This window comes from Oncorhynchus nerka, linkage group LG9a (assembly GCF_034236695.1).
Source record: "Oncorhynchus nerka isolate Pitt River linkage group LG9a, Oner_Uvic_2.0, whole genome shotgun sequence".
Classification (NCBI taxonomy): Eukaryota; Metazoa; Chordata; class Actinopteri; order Salmoniformes; family Salmonidae; genus Oncorhynchus; species Oncorhynchus nerka.
The window spans coordinates 51,604,169-51,626,288 of NC_088404.1; the positions used below are offsets into that span (position 1 = coordinate 51,604,169).

The 22,120-nt window shown below is 44.7% G+C and overlaps 1 protein-coding gene across 3 annotated transcripts in view; it reads left to right on the plus strand.

Moving 5' to 3' along the window:
* The window catches only part of LOC115134478 (plasma membrane calcium-transporting ATPase 1-like), a 29,558-nt gene extending 8,687 nt beyond the window's left edge, over positions 1 to 20,871 (plus strand). For 2 of the 3 annotated variants that reach the window (XM_029668492.2, XM_029668493.2), the window contains exons 3-21: positions 25 to 222; positions 971 to 1,228; positions 1,452 to 1,577; positions 2,648 to 2,887; positions 11,150 to 11,176; positions 13,053 to 13,199; positions 13,338 to 13,552; positions 13,689 to 13,931; positions 14,230 to 14,471; positions 14,581 to 14,818; positions 15,005 to 15,184; positions 15,277 to 15,364; positions 15,470 to 15,576; positions 15,714 to 15,905; positions 16,083 to 16,296; positions 19,201 to 19,412; positions 19,515 to 19,622; positions 19,744 to 19,932; positions 20,083 to 20,871. In XM_029668492.2, the coding sequence (XP_029524352.1) occupies positions 25 to 222; positions 971 to 1,228; positions 1,452 to 1,577; positions 2,648 to 2,887; positions 11,150 to 11,176; positions 13,053 to 13,199; positions 13,338 to 13,552; positions 13,689 to 13,931; positions 14,230 to 14,471; positions 14,581 to 14,818; positions 15,005 to 15,184; positions 15,277 to 15,364; positions 15,470 to 15,576; positions 15,714 to 15,905; positions 16,083 to 16,296; positions 19,201 to 19,412; positions 19,515 to 19,622; positions 19,744 to 19,932; positions 20,083 to 20,454 (3,596 nt within the window). In that variant the 3' untranslated portion in view covers positions 20,455 to 20,871. The remainder of the gene's footprint in view (positions 1 to 24; positions 223 to 970; positions 1,229 to 1,451; positions 1,578 to 2,647; positions 2,888 to 11,149; positions 11,177 to 13,052; positions 13,200 to 13,337; positions 13,553 to 13,688; positions 13,932 to 14,229; positions 14,472 to 14,580; positions 14,819 to 15,004; positions 15,185 to 15,276; positions 15,365 to 15,469; positions 15,577 to 15,713; positions 15,906 to 16,082; positions 16,297 to 19,200; positions 19,413 to 19,514; positions 19,623 to 19,743; positions 19,933 to 20,082) is intronic. The other variant, XM_029668494.2, reaches the window with a different exon arrangement.
* The last annotated feature ends 1,249 nt before the right edge of the window (positions 20,872 to 22,120 follow it).

Here is a 22,120-nt window from a genome sequence, read left to right on the forward strand (position 1 = left end):
TCCCTTTCCCTCTTTTGTCTCTAGGTTTAGGAGGCCATGCCGACGACATTGCCAGGAGGAAAGAGGAGTTTGGACAAAACGTTATACCTCCAAAAAAGCCAAAAACATTTCTTCAGTTAGTGTGGGAAGCGTTGCAAGATGTGACGCTAATCATCCTCGAAGTGGCAGCCATCATTTCATTAGGCCTTTCTTTTTATAGACCTCCAGATGCCGAAAGGGAAAGTAAGTATCTCCTCTCATTTGAAATGCCATGTATTCTAATTGATTCATCACCAGATCATGAATATTTACTCAGTCAAATACCAAATGATCAGATTGTTGCTACTTTGCACCTGTAAACTTCATGCATGCAGTCATACAATTTCCACGTGTCTGGTTTGTGCACTTCACTTTATGCTGATTGTTTATTGGACAGATACTTTGGAATTCATCGGAGGCCAAAACAAGTAGCCTAGATCTAATTTCAGATGTTTTACTGCGTCTTCCCGAGGGTGTTCACAAAGTTTTGTTTGATCTCATGTCTCTGACTTTATTGGCACAAAGAGATATCAATTGGTACAAAATGTGAGTAGCCTGCCCATTGAATAATCACACAGGGATTTAGTCTGATACTCTTGATACACTTCAATCAATCCATAATCCCATTCTTCAAAGGACTCTTTAGAGGCATAGTGGGTAGCCAGTTTTACTTCCTGCGATCAAGACAGTGATACTGCCTGTCTCTTATAATCATTGTAGGTTACTTTTGTAGGCTACTTTCTGTGGGACTCACTGTAGCTGTCCCTTTGGGTAATCACTAGATGGCCATGCTACCAACGACAACATTAGCAATGTTGTCAGAATGGATTAGCCATTTGTCCTCGATTTAGGGTTAGGCCTAGGCTTAAAAAACACTATTCTGGAGGGATTGCATTGTACTTCTGTTCTTTGTAGCATGTCCAGATAGTGACAACTGTCCCTCTTTTTTCAGATTGTGGAAAGGCAGCGGGAGGAGTGGAGGATGAGGGGGAGGCAGACGCGGGCTGGATTGAGGGTGCAGCCATCCTCCTGTCCGTCGTCTGCGTGGTCCTGGTGACGGCGTTCAATGACTGGAGCAAAGAGAAGCAGTTCCGCGGGCTGCAGAGCCGCATCGAACAGGAGCAGAAGTTCACGGTGGTCCGCGGAGGCCAAGTCGTTCAGGTCCACGTGGCTGAGATCGTAGTCGGCGATGTTGCACAAGTGAAATACGGTATTGGTCCTGAAGGAAGAGTGACCTGCGTATGTATGTATGTATGTATGTGTGTGTGTGTCCGTGAGAGCTTGCCTTAAAACCAAAGAGCATCTACCATCCTACGTTTGATATAACTTTCTACCCGTCTTTTTCCACTACTCTGAATCTGGGGTTAAATGAGCTAACTCACCCACCTGGGCTGTCTGATGTTCATGTATGGTGTGATCGTTTTTTTTCCCAGGTGACCTTCTTCCTGCTGATGGGGTGCTGATCCAGGGAAATGATTTGAAAATCGATGAAAGCTCTCTCACCGGTGAATCCGACCATGTCAAGAAGACTTTGGACAACGATCCAATGCTGCTGTCAGGTAATGATGATGAGCCTTCCTCTCTTCATCTAACATGGCTGATGTCTAGATGCAGATCCAGTTTGGATCAAGCCGGGCATCGCCCAGAGGCATCGCTTCGTTTGTTCTTTCCACTATGAATTAAGGTGGTGGTAGTGGTGGAAAAAGTACCCAATTGTCATACTTGAGTGAAAGTAAAAATAACTTAATAGAAAATGACTTAAGTAAAATACTACTTCAGTAAAAGTCTAAAGTATCAAAAGTAAATTGAATTGCTAAAATATACTTAAGTACCAAAGTAAAAGTATAAATAATTTCAAATTCCTTATATTAAGCAAACCAGTCTGCACAATTGTCTTGTTTTTTAAATTACAGATCGCCAGGGGCACTCTCCAAAACTCCGACATAATTTACAAACAAAGCATACGTGTTTAGTGATTCCGTCAGATCAGAGGCAATACGGATGACCAGAGATGTTCTCTTGATACGTGTGTGAATTGGACAATTTTCCTGTCCTGCTAAGCATTCAAAATGTAATGAGTACTTTTGGGTATCAGGGAAAATGTAAGGAGTAAAGAGTACATTATGTTCTTTAGGAATGTAGTGAAGTAAAAGTTAAATATGTCAAAATATAAATAGTGAAGTGAAGTACAGACTACTTAAGTAAAAAATACTTTAAAGTACTATTGAAGTAATGTACACCATTGGGTCCCTTTTCTTTTCCATTGTTGTTTTCATTTGCTGTTTAGCCTGGCATCTTATTACTGTCAATCAATCTTCATAAGAGCGCCTTGGAGTTAACAACTACTTGAAACAGCATGATCTTGCTATTCCAGCATAAATACTGTTAGGCCATACTCATGTAATTAAATATTTAACGCATACCCCTCTTCACTTAAAAAAAAAAAAAAAAAATTATTCGCTTGCTCCCCTCACAAAAATGTTGTCCGTTAAACATTTAAATGCATTTGTATGGCCTTACTTATAAAAGAAAGAAACATATTTTACTGTCCCATTTTAGTTGGAGAAATTATATTTGTCAGGTTCCTATGACCATGTCTCAATGGCTGTCCATGTTTGTCTTCTGTCAGGTACCCACGTCATGGAGGGTTCTGGGAAGATATTGATCACAGCAGTAGGTGTCAACTCCCAGACCGGCATAATTTTCACCCTGCTCGGAGCCGGCGAAGACGAAGACGACGACGACGAGGAGGAGAAAGCAGAGAAGGAAAGGAAAAAGAGGGAAAGGGAGGAGAAGAAGAAGGAGAAAGAGAGGCGAAAGAAAGAGAAGAAAGAAAAGAAGGACAAGAAGGACAAACTGGACAAGAAAAGTATGTGGAACTAGATTCAACTTTTATAGTCATCTGTTACACAACATTTGTAAAAACTCACCTCATCTCTATTGTATTTGGTTGAGACTCACCATCATAGGAGTAAACATAGAATATAATTGTTTTGAAAAACCCTGTCCAACAATATGTGTTATGAGATATTCCATGATGCTATCCTATAGGGCCTACAATGCTATTACGTTACATTTTGCCAGTGGCATGACATCAAGCTATTTGCCACCATAGAAGGTGTCAGACAAGGTTATTAAAATGAAATAAAATGTTATTTGTCACATGCTTTCGTAAACAACAGGTGTAGACTAACAGTGAAATGCTTACTTACGGGTCCTTTTCCGACAATGCAGAGTTAAAGATAAAGATACAAAATACACAGGGAATAACGAATAACAATAACAAGTAAAAATAACATGGCTATATACAGGAAGTAGAAAATAACAGGGCTATATATATATATATATATATATATATAGGGGGTAGAAAATAACATGGATATATATATATATATATATATATAGGGGGTAGAAAATAACATGGCTATATACAGGAAGTAGAAAATAACAGGGCTATATATATATATATATATATATAGGGGGTAGAAAATAACATGGCTATATACAGGAAGTAGAAAATAACAGGGATATATATATATATATATATATATATAGGGAGTAGAAAATAACATGGCTATATACAGGAAGTAGAAAATAACAGGGATATATATATAGGGAGTAGAAAATAACATGGCTATATACAGGGAGTAGAAAATAACATGGCTATATACAGGGAGTAGAAAATAACAGGGCTATATACAGGGACTACCAGTACCCAGTCGATGTGCCGGGGTACGAGGTAATTGAGATAACTATGTACATATACGTAGGTAGGGGTAAAGTGACTAGGCAACAGGATAGATAATAGACAATAACAGCAGCAATTGTGTTGTGTAAGTATGCATATGTTATGTGTGGGTGTATGTAGGTGTCAGTGTAAGTATGTACATTTAAGTGTGTGTGCATAGAGTCAGTGCAAGAGAGCAATTAGTGCTTTTTGAGGTCGTTTCAGTTCAATATTTGTTATCATAATCACAGTTTTCTATTTCCATATTTTTTTTAAACATTAAATGCACAATTTTTTTAACCTTTATTTAACTAGGCAAGTCAGTTAAGAACAAATTCTTATTTTCAATGACGGCCTAGGAACAGTGGGTTTACTGCCTATTCAGGGGCAGATTGACAGATTTGTACCTTATCAGTTTGAGATTTGAACTTGCAACCTTTCGGTTACTAGTCCAACACTCTAACCACTAGGCTACCCTGCCACCCCACTATGCATTATGTGGGTTGAATTCTGTAACAACACAGAATAAAACAATTAATAAAAGTCCCATAATGGTACTGACTGCCCATTACTATCACGTTTCAGGTAAGACCTAAATGCAGACTGTGTTGAAGTAACAATTTATTACAGCAACAAGGGCAGACAAACGACAGGTCAAGACAGGTAGTGGTCGATAATCCAGAGTAGTGGGGCAAGGGTACCGCACGGCAGGCAGATTCTGGGTCAAGGTCAGATCAGACAGAGGTCGGTAATCCAGAGTAGAGGCAAAGGCACAGGACGGCAGGCAGAGGGGTCAGGCAGGCGGGCTCAGAGTCAGGACAGGCAATGGTCAAAATCAGGAGGGAAAAAGAGACTGGGGAAAACCAGGAGCTGAGACAAAACGCTGGTTGACTTGACAAACAATACAAACTGGCAACAGACAGAGAACACAGGTATAGGTACCCAGGGGATAATGGGGAAGATGAGTGACACCTGGTGGGGGGTAGAGACAAGCACAAGGACAGGTGAAACAGATCAGGGCGTGACAATTACTGCTTACTAACCGTAATTTATTCACATTACTTTAATAAAATATTTCAGTTGTTGTGTATATTACATTTGTTTTATTTGGTAACTTTATTATTTCATTCCAAGTAAAGATCTCATCTCCATTGAGCTGCTGTTCTTCAAAGTAAATAAGGCATACTTTTATGAATGCTGAATACCAACTATCAATCACTTAGATCATGCATTTTCAGGTAGAGATACCTCGTGAAGGAACTGCTCTCTATCCCTCTCGATCGCGCATTCTTTTGGCTCTTCTCTCTCTCTTTCCATGTCTGCCCCCACACTAACACACAAAAGGGACAAGTACGAATGCAATGGATTGTGGTCATTGTAGTTAATTAGCACGTTTTCTGCGCTAAACTGATTTATCTCTACAGAAACTACGCACTGAGCAGTTGATGTTGGTCAATCAGTTGTTTAACGGAGATGTTCTTTTTTCTTTTCTTTTTTTTTCATCGCTCAGCACTAGTTAGTGCAAAAAGGATCAATGCAGATAGTCTGGGTAGCCATTTCATTAGCTATTTAGCAGTCTTGTTTGTCAGTCTTATGGCTTGGGGGTAGAAGCTGTTCGGGGTCCGGTTGGTTCCAGATTTGGTGCACTGGTACTGCTTTCCATGTGGTAGCAGAGAGAACAGTCTATAGCTCAGGTGGCTGGAGTCTGACATTGTTTGGGGCCTTCCTCTGACACCGCCTGGTATAGCGGTCGTGTATGACAGGGAGCTCACCACCCTCTGTTGCGCCTTCCGGTCGGGGGCCTTGCAGTTGCCATGCCAAGCAGCGATGCAGCCAGTCAAGATACTCTCAATGGTGCAGCTGTAGAACTTTGAGGATTTCTGGGCCCATGCCAAATCTTTTCAGCATCCTGAGGGGGAAGAGGCACTGTCGTGCCTTCTTCACAACTATGTGGGTGTGTGTGGACCATGTTAATTCCTTAGTGGTGTGGATACTGAGGAACTTGAAGCTCTCAACCCACTCCACTACAGCCCTATTGATGTGGATGGGGGGCGTGCTCACCCCTCTGTTTCCTGTAGTCCACGATCAGCTCCTTTGTCTTGCTGACATTGAGGGAGTGGTTGTTGTCCTGGCGCCACACTGATCTCCTCCCTATAGGCTGCCTCATTGTTGTTAGTGATCAGTCATACCATCATCGTGTCGTCAGTAAACATGATGATGGTGTTTGTCAAACTTGCTGAGCTGTACTCAATGAAAAGCATTCTTACATAAGTATTCCTTTTGTCCAGGTGGGAGAGTGCAGTTGGAGTGCAATAGAGATTGCGTCATCTGTGGATCTGTTGGGGCGGTATGGAATTTGGAGTGGGTACAGGGTGTCTGGAATGATGGTGTTGATGTGCTACGGAGGACTGTTGCTTGGTTCAGTGTTGCTTGCCTTGGAGTACGCATCGGAGGCATTTAGCTCGTCTGTTAGGCTAGCAGCGGTGGGCATTTCGCGGCTGGGTTTCCCTTTTGTAATCTGTGACAGCTTGAAAGCCCTGCAACATTAGCTCTGTATTAACTGAAGGGGTCAAAGAATAATTCTTGAAAGTAGTCAAATGAAATTATGCTTTTTGTTCAACGATCTTGAGTTATATGATCATCCGCGCTTCGGTCTCCTTCGGTCTGCAGGTTGTATAACTTTTTCATTACATTTCATTATAGTACAACGGTCTGATTTGTCTAATCTTAGCAATTTCTTCTTAGCTAGCTACATAGCCGTCGTTGTATCAAAGATAATTGCGTAATTATCGTATTTCGTCGTCCTCCTATCTGCCCAACACCGTCTACCGTAGCACTGTAGTAACTATCACACTCAACTGAACGACTTGATTAGTGTAGTGTTAGCTAGCTACATAGTTGTCTTTGCTGTCTTCGTATCCAAGATAATTGTGTAGTTTAGAGCGTGGAGTCTTAGAGTGATAATTGCGTTATTATCGTATTTCGTCGTCCTCCTATCTGCCTAGCAGCTAGCCAGCTAGCATACGTTCACCGGCTACCGTAGCACTGTAGTAACTATCACACTCAACTGAACGACTTGATTAGTGTAGTATTAGCTAGCTACATAGTTGTCTTTGCTGTCTTCGTATCCAAGATAATTGTGTAGTTTAGAGTGTGTAGTCTTAAAGTGATTATCTTAATTTACCGAGGTTAGCTAGCCAGCTATTTTGTCGTCCTTAACGTAGGAGACACTCCTAGCTAGCCAACAGCCAGCCAACGTCTACTGAATAGAACTTTCGCATTCCGGTCGCATTCCGCTTCGCTCCACAGGTAGTATCACATTTTCATTTCATTTCATTACAGTCCCAACGGTGTGATTTGTTTGATCGTAGCTAGCTACATAGCCGTCTTTGTTTCAAAGATAATTGTGTAGTCTAGAGCGATTTTCTAGGTTAGCTAGCCAGCTATTGTCGTTCTCCTAACTCAACGTAACGTAACCAACACTGCTAGCTAGCCAGCTAGCCCCCGAATAGCAGCATTGTAGAAACTTCACACTCAACGGAACGACTTGATTAGGGTAGTGTCAACAACGCAGCTAGCCTACCTCAGCAGTACTGTATCATTTTAGTCAATTAGATTCTTGCTAAGTAAGCTTAACTTTCTGAACATTCAAGACGTGTAGTCCACTTGTCATTCCAATCTCCTCTGCATTAGCGTAGCCTCTTCTCTAGCCTGTCAACTATGTGTCTGTCTATCCCTGTTCTCTCCTCTCTGCACAGACCATACAAACGCTCCACACCGCATGGCCGCGGCCACCCTAATCTGGTGGTCCCAGCGCGCACGACCCACGTGGAGTTCCAGGTCTCCGGTAGCCTCTGGAACTGCCGATCTGCGGCCAACAAGGCAGAGTTCATCTCAGCCTATGTCTCCCTCCAGTCCCTCGACTTCTTGGCACTGACGGAAACATGGATCACCACAGACAACACCGCTACTCCTACTGCTCTCTCTTCGTCCGCCCACGTGCTCTCGCACACCCCGAGAGCTTCTGGTCAGCGGGGTGGTGGCACCGGGATCCTCATCTCTCCCAAGTGGTCATTCTCTCTTTCTCCCCTTACCCATCTGTCTATCGCCTCCTTTGAATTCCATGCTGTCACAGTTACCAGCCCTTTCAAGCTTAACATCCTTATCATTTATCGCCCTCCAGGTTCCTCGGAGAGTTCATCAATGAGCTTGATGCCTTGATAAGCTCCTTTCCTGAGGACGGCTCACCTCTCACAGTTCTGGGCGACTTTAACCTCCCCACGTCTACCTTTGACTCATTCCTCTCTGCCTCCTTCTTTCCACTCCTCTCCTCTTTTGACCTCACCCTCTCACCTTCCCCCCTACTCACAAGGCAGGCAATACGCTCGACCTCATCTTTACTAGATGCTGTTCTTCCACTAACCTCATTGCAACTCCCCTCCAAGTCTCCGACCACTACCTTGTATCCTTTTCCCTCTCGCTCTCATCCAACACTTCCCACACTGCCCCTACTCGGATGGTATCGCGCCGTCCCAACCTTCGCTCTCTCTCCCCCGCTACTCTCTCCTCTTCCATCCTATCATCTCTTCCCTCTGCTCAAACCTTCTCCAACCTATCTCCTGATTCTGCCTCCTCAACCCTCCTCTCCTCCCTTTCTGCATCCTTTGACTCTCTATGTCCCCTATCCTCCAGGCCGGCTCGGTCCTCCCCTCCCGCTCCGTGGCTCGACGACTCATTGCGAGCTCACAGAACAGGGCTCCGGGCAGCCGAGCGGAAATGAAGGAAAACTCGCCTCCCTGCGGACCTGGCATCCTTTCACTCCCTCCTCTCTACATTTTCCTCCTCTGTCTCTGCTGCTAAAGCCACTTTCTACCACTCTAAATTCCAAGCATCTGCCTCTAACCCTAGGAAGCTCTTTGCCACCTTCTCCTCCCTCTTGAATCCTCCTCCCCCCTCCTCCCTCTCTGCAGATGACTTCGTCAACCATTTTGAAAAGAAGGTCGACGACATCCGATCCTCGTTTGCTAAGTCAAACGACACCGCTGGTTCTGCTCACACTGCCCTACCCTGTGCTCTGACCTCTTTCTCCCCTCTCTCTCCAGATGACATCTCGCGTCTTGTGACGGCCGGCCGCCCAACAACCTGCCCGCTTGACCCTATCCCCTCCTCTCTTCTCCAGACCATCTCCGGTGACCTTCTCCCTTACCTCACCTCGCTCATCAACTCATCCCTGACCGCTGGCTACGTCCCTCCCGTCTTCAAGAGAGCGAGAGTTGCACCCCTTCTGAAAAAACCTACACTCGATCCCTCCGATGTCAACAACTACAGACCAGTATCCCTTCTTTCTTTTCTCTCCAAAACTCTTGAACGTGCCGTCCTTGGCCAGCTCTCCCGCTATCTCTCTCAGAATGACCTTCTTGATCCAAATCAGTCAGGTTTCAAGACTAGTCATTCAACTGAGACTGCTCTTCTCTGTATCACGGAGGCACTCCGCACTGCTAAAGCTAACTCTCTCTCCTCTGCTCTCATCCTTCTAGACCTATCGGCTGCCTTCGATACTGTGAACCATCAGATCCTCCTCTCCACCCTCTCCGAGTTGGGCATCTCCGGCGCGGCCCATGCTTGGATTGCGTCCTACCTGACAGGTCGCTCCTACCAGGTGGCGTGGCGAGAATCTGTCTCCTCACCACACGCTCTCACCACTGGTGTCCCCCAGGGCTCTGTTCTAGGCCCTCTCCTATTCTCGCTATACACCAAGTCACTTGGCTCTGTCATAACCTCACATGGTCTCTCCTATCATTGCTATGCAGACGACACACAATTAATCTTCTCTTTTCCCCCCTCTGATGACCAGGTGGCGAATCGCATCTCTGCATGTCTGGCAGACATATCAGTGTGGATGACGGATCACCACCTCAAGCTGAACCTCGGCAAGACGGAGCTGCTCTTCCTCCCGGGAAGGACTGCCCGTTCCATGATCTCGCCATCACGGTTGACAACTCCATCGTGTCCTCCTCCCAGAGCGCTAAGAACCTTGGCGTGATCCTGGACAACACCCTGTCGTTCTCAACTAACATCAAGGCGGTGGCCCGTTCCTGTAGGTTCATGCTCTACAACATCCGCAGAGTACGACCCTGCCTCACACAGGAAGCGGCGCAGGTCCTAATCCAGGCACTTGTCATCTCCCGTCTGGATTACTGCAACTCGCTGTTGGCTGGGCTCCCTGCCTGTGCCATTAAACCCCTACAACTCATCCAGAACGCCGCAGCCCGTCTGGTGTTCAACCTTCCCAAGTTCTCTCACGTCACCCCGCTCCTCCGCTCTCTCCACTGGCTTCCAGTTGAAGCTCGCATCCGCTACAAGACCATGGTGCTTGCCTACGGAGCTGTGAGGGGAACGGCACCTCAGCACCTCCAGGCTCTGATCAGGCCCTACACCCAAACAAGGGCACTGCGTTCATCCACCTCTGGCCTGCTCGCCTCCCTACCACTGAGGAAGTACAGTTCCCGCTCAGCCCAGTCAAAACTGTTCGCTGCTCTGGCCCCCCAATGGTGGAACAAACTCCCTCACGACGCCAGGACAGCGGAGTCAATCACCACCTTCCGGAGACACCTGAAACCCCACCTCTTTAAGGAATACCTAGGATAGGATAAAGTAATCCTTCTCACCCCCCTTAAAAGACCTAGATGCACTATTGTAAAGTGGCTGTTCCACTGGATGTCATAAGCGAAAGCACCAATTTGTAAGTCGCTCTGGATAAGAGCGTCTGCTAAATGACTTAAATGTAATATGTAATGTAAATGTCTGCCAGCGGTGTGAGAGTGACATGCACATTCAACATTCCCACTCAGATGCTGTGCCAAATGGAGGAAGTTCCCACTTTACACCACAATACCCAGACAGAGTATCTGCAGCTGAATCTTGGTGCAGGTTAATTACGGCATGTGAGAGCGCTATAGAGGATGCTGACTTAGTCACAGTTGGTTAACATCTCAGTTAGTTAACTGACTAGAGATGGGTCAGTTGGACTAAGGACGTTACTTCTCCTGCCATTCCAGGGCTACAAAAAAAGTTACCGCCTGTGAATTAACCAACCTGGTGCATAGCTGCTAATTGTGTTAGGGGAGTGTTTTGTTTACGTTTGTCGTCGCAGTATCATTGATCAGGGGATTCTCAGAGTGAGTGAGGACTGTATTAGGGAGTTAAGACAGAAATGCATGTCAGAGCATTCACGCCTCATAGTTTCCCCTTCAGTGTCTAAGGGTTAGCCGTCAAGGGAACTCACATCCAAGGGAACATATTAGAACTAAAAGGGGTTTGCCACTCTGCAATAGTGAGATGCTCTTTGCTGATGTGTAAATGGACAAATGATTAACTGCAGTCGTTTATTTTTTTTTCCCACAGATAAAAGAGATGAGAAAAACAAGAAAGGTAAGTTTGTCAATGAGTGCGTTTAAATCCACAGTAATAATGTGATATTAAACGGATTATGACAGTAGGCAGATTATGCAATAGTCATGTAAACGCCTTACTTTGCTGATCTTAGTCTACGCCGATTTAAAACACCTGGTTTTCCGAGTTATCTTTCAAGTTATTACGACATGAAAGCAGCTTAATTGGCGTTCCAGCGGTGTGTTCGATCTGAAAAAACACATGCTTTTTTAACATGCTTTACATGCTTTACATGCTTTACATGCTTTGCAAAAATAACGATTTCCCTAATAATATAACGTTTGTATGTGAAATCTACTTCTAAGAGCAAACATTCAGTATGTTCCTAGGAAAGACACCAGTATCTTGGTAGTGACTGTGTGTATAGATATAGATACTCCATCCAAAGGGAAAATAAGAACTTCAACATGATGAAAAGGATATTAAATGTCTCCATTTTTTTTTTTTTTTTTGAAATGTATCTACCAATAAGTGTCCTTCTTAATGAAGCGTTGAAAAACCTCCCTGGTCTTTGTGGATGAATCTCTGTTTGAAATCCACTGCTCTCATTGAGGGACCGTAGACACATTTGTATGTGTAGGGTACAGACATGAGGTAGTCGTTCAAAAATCAATATTGCACACAGAGTGAGTCCATGCAACTTATTGTGTGATTTGTTAAGCACATTTATGCTCCTGAACATATTTAGGCTTGTCATATCAGAGGGGTTGAACACTTATTGACTCAAGACATTTCAGCTTTTCATGTTTAGTTAATTGGTAAATATTTCTAAAAACATAATTCCACTTTGACTTTATAAAGGTTTCGTGTGGAGGCCAGTGACAAAACAAATCTTAAATTGAATCCATTATAAAGGACAAAATGTGGAAAAAGTCAAGGGTTGTGAATACTTTCTGAAAGCCCTGTACCTCACTTAAGTCCTCAAACTAGATTTGTAGTATATGGCTCAGGTTAGATCTGAAGGGTTGACCAAACTAAACTAAATTCATAGTATAGGGCTCCGGGTTTGTGCATAAGGTGTGTATAGTCTGAGTGTGGCCCTGACGCCATATGGTCATGTGTGTGTTCCTGTGGTCCGAGCAGCAGGTGCTCTTGACTCCGTTCATGGTGATTAGGACCAAGGAGATTACAGTTCTTAAGCTCAGCAGCTGTTTTTTCCCCGTGCCTTTCTTCCCTTAGCTAACAACCTTTATGTACTGTTTTTGGATCAACACACTTACAGACACACATACTGTACACACTTACAGACACACATACAGTACACACTTTACACGCACACAGACTGTACACCATTACAGACACACATACTGTACATACTTTACACGCACACAGACTGTACACACTTACAGGCACACATACTGTACACATTTACACATACTGTTCACACTTAGACACACATACTGTACACACTTACAGACACACACACACACACACACACACACACACACACACACACACACTCACTCACACATTTGCCTGGATGAACAATGTCCCTTTACTTCACTTACAAAAGTTTTGAGTATATAGGGTTCCGGTGCCTGTGTGTTTGTGCTATTACAGAACGTGGGCATGTTTTGGGATGACGGTGGAAGAATTTGTTTGTAAAGAATCTCAGCCTAGAAGGAGCAATAATCCCCAGGCTCGGATTAAGGACTGTGAACCAAACACCATAGCGTCGTGCGGTGTATCACACAGAACAGCACCCCCTATCTGTTTCCAAGCAGTAGCAGTGCCATCTCACGATGAACCCTTACACACCAATGTACTATTTTTCCCATTTCATGCTTTTTTTTATTCGGCTGCATCAACAATCCTTGTTTAAATGTCTTTGGACTCGTCCTCTCCTCTCCCTCAGGTAAGTCTCAGGATGGTGCAGGCGTGGAGATGCAGGCCCTCAACAGTGACGACGAAGGAGAGGAGAAGAAGAAAGCCCACCCGAAGAAGGAGAAGTCTGTGCTCCAGGGGAAATTGACCAAATTAGCGGTGCAGATCGGCAAAGCAGGTAAGACCATCACAAGGGAATTCTGAATGTTGACAAGTGTGTTTGATTTTCCGCAGCAGCTTGTCCCAGCTTGTCATTATTGCAAATATTTGATTATCTCATTGTGTACAGTACACTACTATCTTTTCCTCTGTCCAGGCCTGTTCATGTCAGGGTTGACAGTCATCATCCTGATAACTCTGTTTATGGTGGACACCTTCTGGATCCAGGGCCTACCGTGGATCGCGGACTGCACGCCCATCTACATTCAGTTCTGCGTCAAGTTCTTCATCATTGGTGTTACCGTGCTTGTGGTTGCCGTACCTGAAGGTCTCCCCCTGGCCGTCACCATCTCACTTGCGTATTCTGTCAAAGTAGGTATCACTACTTTGTCACTACTATATTACTATAGTGTATATATATATATATATATATATATATATATTACAGACAGGAGCAATTAGGAAAGTCATTGCCAGATCCCAAATCATAGCCTCCTCTCTTCCTCAGAAAATGATGAAAGACAACAACCTTGTGAGGCACCTGGATGCCTGTGAAACCATGGGCAACGCCACAGCCATCTGCTCTGACAAAACAGGGACGTTAACCATGAACAGGATGACCGTGGTCCAGGCTTATCTGGGAGACAGGCACTACAGGGTGGTTCCTGACTCTGACCTCATCCCAGGCAAAGTTCTGGACCTGCTCATTATGGGCATCGGAGTCAACTGTGCTTACACATCCAAGATCATGGTAAGTGAACATACTTCACTTGAGACTCCGAGTTGAGGTTGTCACCTCTGTCAAACAGAACACAAAGAGATGTGCAATACAGCTCTTTTCATAGCAATCGTTCATTGACATCTGAGCAAATACGTTGAGTGCCAGGTCAGGGATTTCAAGCCAGGGCCAAATCCTCTTGAAATCTGAGAACTCAGACTTTCATTTAAATCATGCATTGATATAATGGGACATTTACGTACAAAGTATCAGTTATGTTAGTTGATTTGAAGTTTGGAACTGACCTTAACGTGTAAATGGTTTGCCTCAGTCTCCTGAGAAGGAGGGCGGCCTGCCACGCCAGGTGGGCAACAAGACCGAATGTGCCTTGCTGGGCTTTGTCTTGGAACTGAGACGTGACTATATGACCATCCGCAACGAGATCCCAGAGGAGAAGCTCTTCAAGGTCTACACCTTCAACTCAGTCAGGAAGTCCATGAGCACAGTGCTGAAGAACGCAGACGGGAGCTACCGCATGTTCAGCAAAGGAGCCTCCGAGATCCTCCTAAAGAAGTAGGCTGGCACTTTCAGTTTCTTGCTTTCCTGCAAATTAACTCCGTGAACTCTCCCAGTATTATTTGTCCCGAAACCTAATATAGATTTCCTCTTTGTCTCATCGCAGGTGTTGTAAGATCATGACAGCAAGCGGGGAGGCTAAGGTCTTCAAGCCCAGGGACAGAGACTATGTGGTGAAGAATGTGATCGAGCCCATGGCCTCCGAGGGCCTGAGGACCATATGCCTGGCCTACAGGGACTTCCCCCCGGTCGACGGCGAGCCTGACTGGGAAAACGAAACTGACATCCTCACCGGCCTCACCTGTTTGTGTGTGGTGGGCATCGAGGACCCTGTGCGGCCAGAGGTAAAAGGTCAAGCGGGATATGCGTAGGAGGTAGATGTTTGTGGTGGTATAACCCTCAACAATGTACATGTATAATTCCCCTGAAGGGGAGAGCAGGTCTTTCTGAGTGTGTCTTGGGGTGTTAGATTATAAACAAAACACACATTTCCATAATCTGAAAAATAAAGTATTTTTCTTCCACCCTAGGTTCCTGACGCCATTAAGAGGTGTCAGCGCGCTGGCATCACCGTGCGCATGGTCACAGGGGACAACATCGACACGGCTCGCGCCATTGCCAGTAAGTGTGGCATAGTGCACCCCGGAGATGACTTCCTCTGTATAGACGGCAAAGAGTTCAACCGACGTATAAGAAACCAACTGGGAGAGGTATTATTCCTCTCTTTGTCTCACAAAATGAATCTGTTTCTGTGAAAAAAAATGGTGATGATAGAGTGACCCAAAAAACAATCTCCTTCCAGATTGAGCAAGAACGCATTGATAAGATTTGGCCTAAACTCCGTGTGCTTGCAAGATCCTCACCCACTGACAAACATACTTTAGTAAAAGGTATGTTTGGGGGGTATTTTTTCATTTATCACTACAGATAAATTTTTCGGTCATATTATTATTATTATTATTATCTAAAGAGATGATGCTTGACTCTGTTCACAGGTATAATGGATAGCACTGTACTAGAACCAAGACAAGTTGTTGCTGTAACAGGAGATGGCACTAATGACGGCCCTGCCTTGAAGAAAGCGGATGTTGGATTTGCCATGGTATGGTGTTTTTTTACTTCAAGATCTGGCGTATGTTATACCCCATCAATATTTCATGAGTATGTTGTCTCTCTGATTTGACCAGACGGGTACTTTTGGTCCTGCGACTAATGCGCTGTGACATGCTGTGCCCACAGGGCATTGCGGGCACGGACGTAGCCAAAGAGGCCTCAGACATCATCCTGACAGACGACAACTTCAGCAGCATCGTCAAGGCGGTGATGTGGGGGCGGAACGTCTACGACAGCATCTCCAAGTTCCTCCAGTTCCAGTTGACAGTCAACGTGGTGGCCGTCATCGTGGCCTTCACAGGAGCATGCATCACACAGGTGAGACACTGTATTGCTGTCATGTCCATCCTTCCCATCTTGTCTTTCTGCGTCAAAAGGGGACGCATCGGTCAACTAGAGAACGGCTGACTCACTATAGGGAGTTTTTCTAATCAAGTTACAACGGTCTTTGAAAAGTGAGGGGCTATATATAAACCAAACTACATCTCCCCCCAGGACTCTCCTCTCAAAGCTGTCCAGATGCTGTGGGTGAACCTGATCATGGACACCTTTGCCTCCCTGGCCCTGGCCACTGAGCCCCCCACCGAGTCTCTGCTGCTGAGGAAACCGTATGGCCGGAACAAGCCCCTCATCTCCCGCACCATGATGAAGAACATCCTGGGCCATGCTGTCTACCAGCTCACTGTCATCTTCACCCTGCTCTTCTCCGGTGAGTAGTGTTGCAAAGGGAGGGTATGTTACTGGAAAGTTTCAAAGTGGCCCTTTTGGGTAATTCAGATTATCACAGGTGTCTGTAATTATGTCTGGCCCTATCTGTGGCCTAATATATATAAAATAATACAATTAATGAAAACATTATCCTAAGAATAAATAGTGAATACAATTGGTGTTTAAAATGAAGTGTTCAGCAAGCCTGTTGATGGAGAGCTGCCGTCCTGTAGGTTTTCACTCCAACCGTAATTTTGCACACCTGATTCTAATAATTAGCTGGTTGATAAGGTGAATCAGGTTAGTTACAGCTGGGGTTGGAGCGAAACCCTACAGAAGAGCAGCTCTCCGAGAACAGGGTTGGAAAGACCTGGGCTATAGGCTAGTCCTGGAGCAAGGGTTTTTGGCCTAGGCCTAATAAATAAGTAAAATATTTGGAAGAAGCCTTTGACTCTCCTCCTGAACTGCCACTTTAGGCCTACACAGCACCACCATTGGTTAGGCAGCACACAAAAAACAGAGCAGGCCCGGGCTCAGGGAGTAATGGGAGTAATGCAGCCTAGTTGTATTTGTACCATCCCAGCAGCTATCTTAGAAATATAACTTTGCCCTGTGCCTCTCAGAGGATGCACTTCGTAGCCTATAGCCTATTGATATTGCCTGCCCAGCAGAGAATCAGAGATAAGGGGCAGCATCAAGCACACAAAGATAAACAGCTCAAACACTGAGAAATATGGAGATTTCATCAATGACAAATTACATGACCCTCCCCTGGACTAGATAAAAAATATATATATATATTTTCCTTGATTGAAATTCTAAAAGCATGACCCTCCCCCATTTTCCTCCAGGTAACCTTTCTCTATATTTCGATCCATCCCTCGACAGTGGTGTAAAGTACTTAATTAAATATGGCGGACTCACTAAACACATGCTTTGTTTGTAAATGATGTGTTTGAGTAGGCCCCTGGCTAACCGTTAAAACATTTAAAAATCTGTCTGGTCTGGTTTGCTTAATAAACTCAGCAAAAAAAGAAACGTCCCTTTTTCAGGACCCTGTCTTTCAAAGATAATTAGGTAAAGCACAAATAACTCCATAGATCTTCATTGTAAAGGATTTAAACACTGTTTCCCATGCTTGTTCAACGAACCATAAACAATTCATTAACATGCACCTGTGGAACGGTCTTTAAGACACTAACAGCTTACAGACGGTAGGCAATTAAGGTCACAGTTATGAAAACGTAGGACTCTAAAGAGGCCTTTATACTGACTCTGAAAAACACCAAAAGAAAGATGCCCAGGGTCCCTGCTCATCTGCGTGAACGTGCCTTAGGCATGCTGAAAGGAGGCATGAGGACTGCAGATGTGGCCAGGGCAATAAATTGCAATGTCCGTACCTTGAGACGCCGGCGGACAGCTGATTGTACATGTAGTGGGAGACATGTCGGACAGCTGATTGTACATGCAGTGGCAGACCACGTGTAACAACGCCTGCACAGGATCGGTACATCCGAACATCACACCTGCACGGGACAGGTACAGGATGGCAACAACAACTGCCCAAGTTACACCAGGAACGCACAATCCCTCCATCAGTGCTCAGACTGTCTGCAATAGGCTGAGAGAGGCTGGACCGAGGGCTTGTAAGCCTGTTGTAAGGCAGGTCCTCAATAGACATCACCGGCAACAACATCGCCTTTAGGCACAGACCCACTGTCGCTGGACCAGACAGGACTGGCAAAAAGTGCTCTTCACTGACGAGTGAAGGAATGAGCGTTACACAGAGGCCTGTACTCTGGAGTGGGATTGATTTGGAGGTGGAGGGTCCGTCATGGTCTGGGGTGGTGTGTCACAGCATCATCGGACTGAGCTTGTTGTCATTGCAGGCAATCTCAACACTGTTCTTTACAAGGAAGACATCCTCCTCCCTCATGTGGTACCCCTCCTGCAGGTGCATCCTGACATGACCCTCCAGCATGACAATGCCACCAGCCATACTGTTCGTCTGTGTGTGATTTCCTGCAAGACAGGAATGTCAGTGTTCTGCCGTCACCAGGTAAGAGCCCAGATCTCAATCCCATTGAGCACGTCTGGGACCTGTTGGATCGGAGGGTGAGGGCTAGGGCCATTCCCCCAAGAAATGTCCGGGAACTTGCAGGTGCCAAGGTCGAAGAGTGGAGTAACATCTCAGAGCAAGAACAGGCAAATCTGCTGCAGTCCATGAGGACGAGATGCACTGCAGTACTTAATGCAGCTGGTGGCCACACCAGATACTGACTGTTACTTTTGATTTTGAAACCCCCCTTTGTTCAGGGACACATTATTCAATTTCCGTTAGTCACATGTCTGAGGAACTTGTTCAGTTTATGTCTCAGTTGTTGAATCTTATGTTCATACAAATATTTACACATGTAAGTTTGCTGAAAATAAACACAGTTGACAGTGAGTGGACGTTTCTAAGGAATTAAAACTTTTACTTTTGATACTGAAGTACATTTTAGCAATTCCATTTACTTTTAAAACCAAATACTTTTAGACATTTACTCAAGTAGTATTTTACTGGGTGACTCACTTTTAACAATTGAGTACTTTTTCCTCCACTGCCCTTTGATATAAAAAGTGTATACTATATATGAATACATTTTTTTTACTCAAGTATAAATTATCATAGTTTCCATAGATTGCCAAAGATTCCAGTAACTTTGGTAAATTACCAGTAGCTTTGCAAACCTACCAGGTGAGTACCGCATGGGTTCAAATTAGTTAGTCGTGCCAATTGGACATCTAACTTTGTCCTTTATGAAGATATGAAAGCAAATGTATTGATCTAATAAATGACTTGATCCGTATTGCTTGTCTCCAGTGGGCCTTGTTATTATGTACCTGTATGTTGCCACCACAGGAGAGCAGATTTTCGACATTGACAGTGGGAGGTATGCGCCTCTCCATGCCCCTCCCTCGGAACATTACACCATTGTTTTCAACACCTTCGTCATGATGCAGCTCTTCAATGAAATCAACGCTCGCAAGATCCACGGCGAGCGTAACGTCTTTGACGGCATCTTCAAAAACATGATCTTCTGCTCCATTGTGTTCGGAACGTTCGTCATCCAGGTGAGCAGCATTCAGATCCATACAGGATATCCACACAGAGGAGATTTCATGTTGGACAGAAAATAACATTGCTCTCGAATCACCCTGTGTTATGTTGTCCAGATTGTGATCGTTCAGTTTGGAGGGAAACCTTTCAGCTGTGTGGGCCTCAGCATCGACCAGTGGCTCTGGTGTGTGTTCTTGGGCTTTGGCTGTCTTCTATGGGGCCAGGTGAGATTCTCACAGGTTTCTAATGTCTTCCAAAGATCTCCTTTGCTGTTATGAAGCTTTGTCACAAATGTTTTGGCACAATTTAGTGACAACATTTGAGTTCCTGTCTGTTCATTTCTAGGTGGTCACCACTGTCCCCACCAGTCGGCTGAAGTTCCTGAAGTCTGCAGGTCATGGCACGCAGCAGGAGGAGATCCCTGAGGATGAGCTGGAGGAGATGGAGGACCTGGACGAGATCGACCATGGTGAGATGGAGATGAGAAGGGGGCAGGTGCTCTGGTGCAGAGGCCTAGGCCGGATCCAGACTCAGGTTTGTTTGATCAACTCTAAGTTACATCTCAGCTTACAATCATCCCTCAGCTTTACACCAAACCAAGGATTCAAACTCAGGATTGTGCTTTGACTTTCGATGGGGACTCAATACTAACATTTTGACTGTCTTCATCCCAAAACCATCCAGATCCGCGTAGTGAATGCCTTCCAAGACACGTTGTCCCCCTACGAAGGCCTGGAGACCCCTGAGTCCCGCAACTCGATCCACAACTTCATGACCACCCCGGAGTTCCGGATAGAAGACTCGGAGCCGCAGATCCCCCTCATCGACGACACAGAGGGGGAGGACGATGCTCCCACCAAGCGCAACGCTGCACAGACCCTGCCCCCACCCTCGACGCTGGCAACCCTTTCGTCCACGCCCAACCAGAACAATAATGCTGTGGACAGGATCATCCCCTTATACAAAGAGAGCCCAAAGACTGGCGGGATCCCCCAGAGTGCTGCGCTGCCGCCGCGCCCTGGGAGCCCGCTGCACAGCCTGGAGACCTCCCTCTGAGCTGGGCTCGAATACCAGTAATTACCCACTCACCTCAGCCCACTTAACAATACCAAGACGTGGGGAGAGAGGGCTTCTGGAAGCCTCATGGGTTTCTGTTTTTACTTATATGTTTGGTTCCTAAAGCATTTTTGGGTCTTGTATCGAGGAGAGATGCACATTTTGCGTGGAAGAATTATAGACCTTTTTTTTTTAATTAAATGAACAGGGAGACTGGTATGCATTGCTGTACATCAGCAGTACTTCTAAAGAATTCATGCATTGGCTATTTATATTTTTATGATTTCATTCATGTTGTGAAATCAACCCAGTTTACACGTTTGTGAAACTTTGACTGTCCGTGAAAAACCAACGTTATAATATGTACAAAGTGGGGCTGCATACTGCAAAATGAAAAAATAAATAATGTATTTTAGATATTGCTGTCTTTTAGGGGAAAAGTAAGCTTTCTGTTGAAACTGAACTAGCATGCCTGCAGGTACTATTTGGTGTGTTTTTGTCTAGGTACGCAGAAATATCTAGCGAAGTAATAAGAAATTGGTTTTAAATGTTTATAAGAAGACAGGAAAATAACTGGGAAAATGTCCTCAAATATCCATGTTCACACTTCCATACTGTAAATATTAAAAGACATGCTCCGGTACTTTGGCGACTAAGAAATAGTTTTTTAAACCTCCAGCTTTGGGCTGGATGTGTCAATATGTAGCACATACCTGCATAATCTATGAGCATAATTACTGTCTTATCTCAATTAGCCAAGAAATCCTTATTTTGAAAGTGGTTGTTTTCTTCAAGTTTTGCACCGCAATTCCCCCCCACCCCCCACGTGGGTCACCCCCATAGCAATTCAAGTTCTAGCCAATGAGCTTCAACATTTGAGTGACAGCTAGCAGGAGGCCTGCCCAGTGTTATCCAAATGAAGTTGCAGGGCAGGCCCAACAGCTCAGTGAACACGAGAGAGAGAGAGAGAAATGACATGGTGCACATTTCCATACATATGTGACGTAGTAAGCCATCTTCAGGGACCACTTTCGGACCACTTTCAGAACTACTGGCTAAAAAAGTATACAAAAGTACCGGAGAATCTCTTTAACGTTGTTCCAAAACTCAATTTCATGACTACTGGAAAGTGGCGGAGCTCCTATTTGTGTCCTTAGAGTGCTTTCAATCTAGACCACTGATCATAAGCACTGACCACTGATCCATTGAAAGGCTCATTCTGAATCCAGTATAAGACTCATACGTTACAGAAAAAGAGAGGAGAAACCCGTTGCTGTTTCAGATGTTTCCCTAGAGAACATTTTGTAAAGCGAGTAGATTGTTATTTTTAGGATTTTGAAATCAAAGAGAAAGTTGTTGTTGCTTGATCAAAAATAACCTCATTCAAAGGAATTCAATTTATTGAACGGTTTTAAGGACCTGAGTGGTATTTCACAAAATAGTATCAATGGGTTCGTCCTGCTAACTGAAATAACTTGATTCTCCGTATCGTTAACGTGTACAGTACGAGTTGATTAAGTGATACTCGTTTCATTTTGATCTCTCTCGTGACCTGGGAGAATGTTATATTTTTTTTAGCTGACTAACATATTGAAACTGCTTTGTGAAATACCATCCAGGAAACAGAAATACTCAAGACACAAAAGATTTTCGACTCTCAGCACAG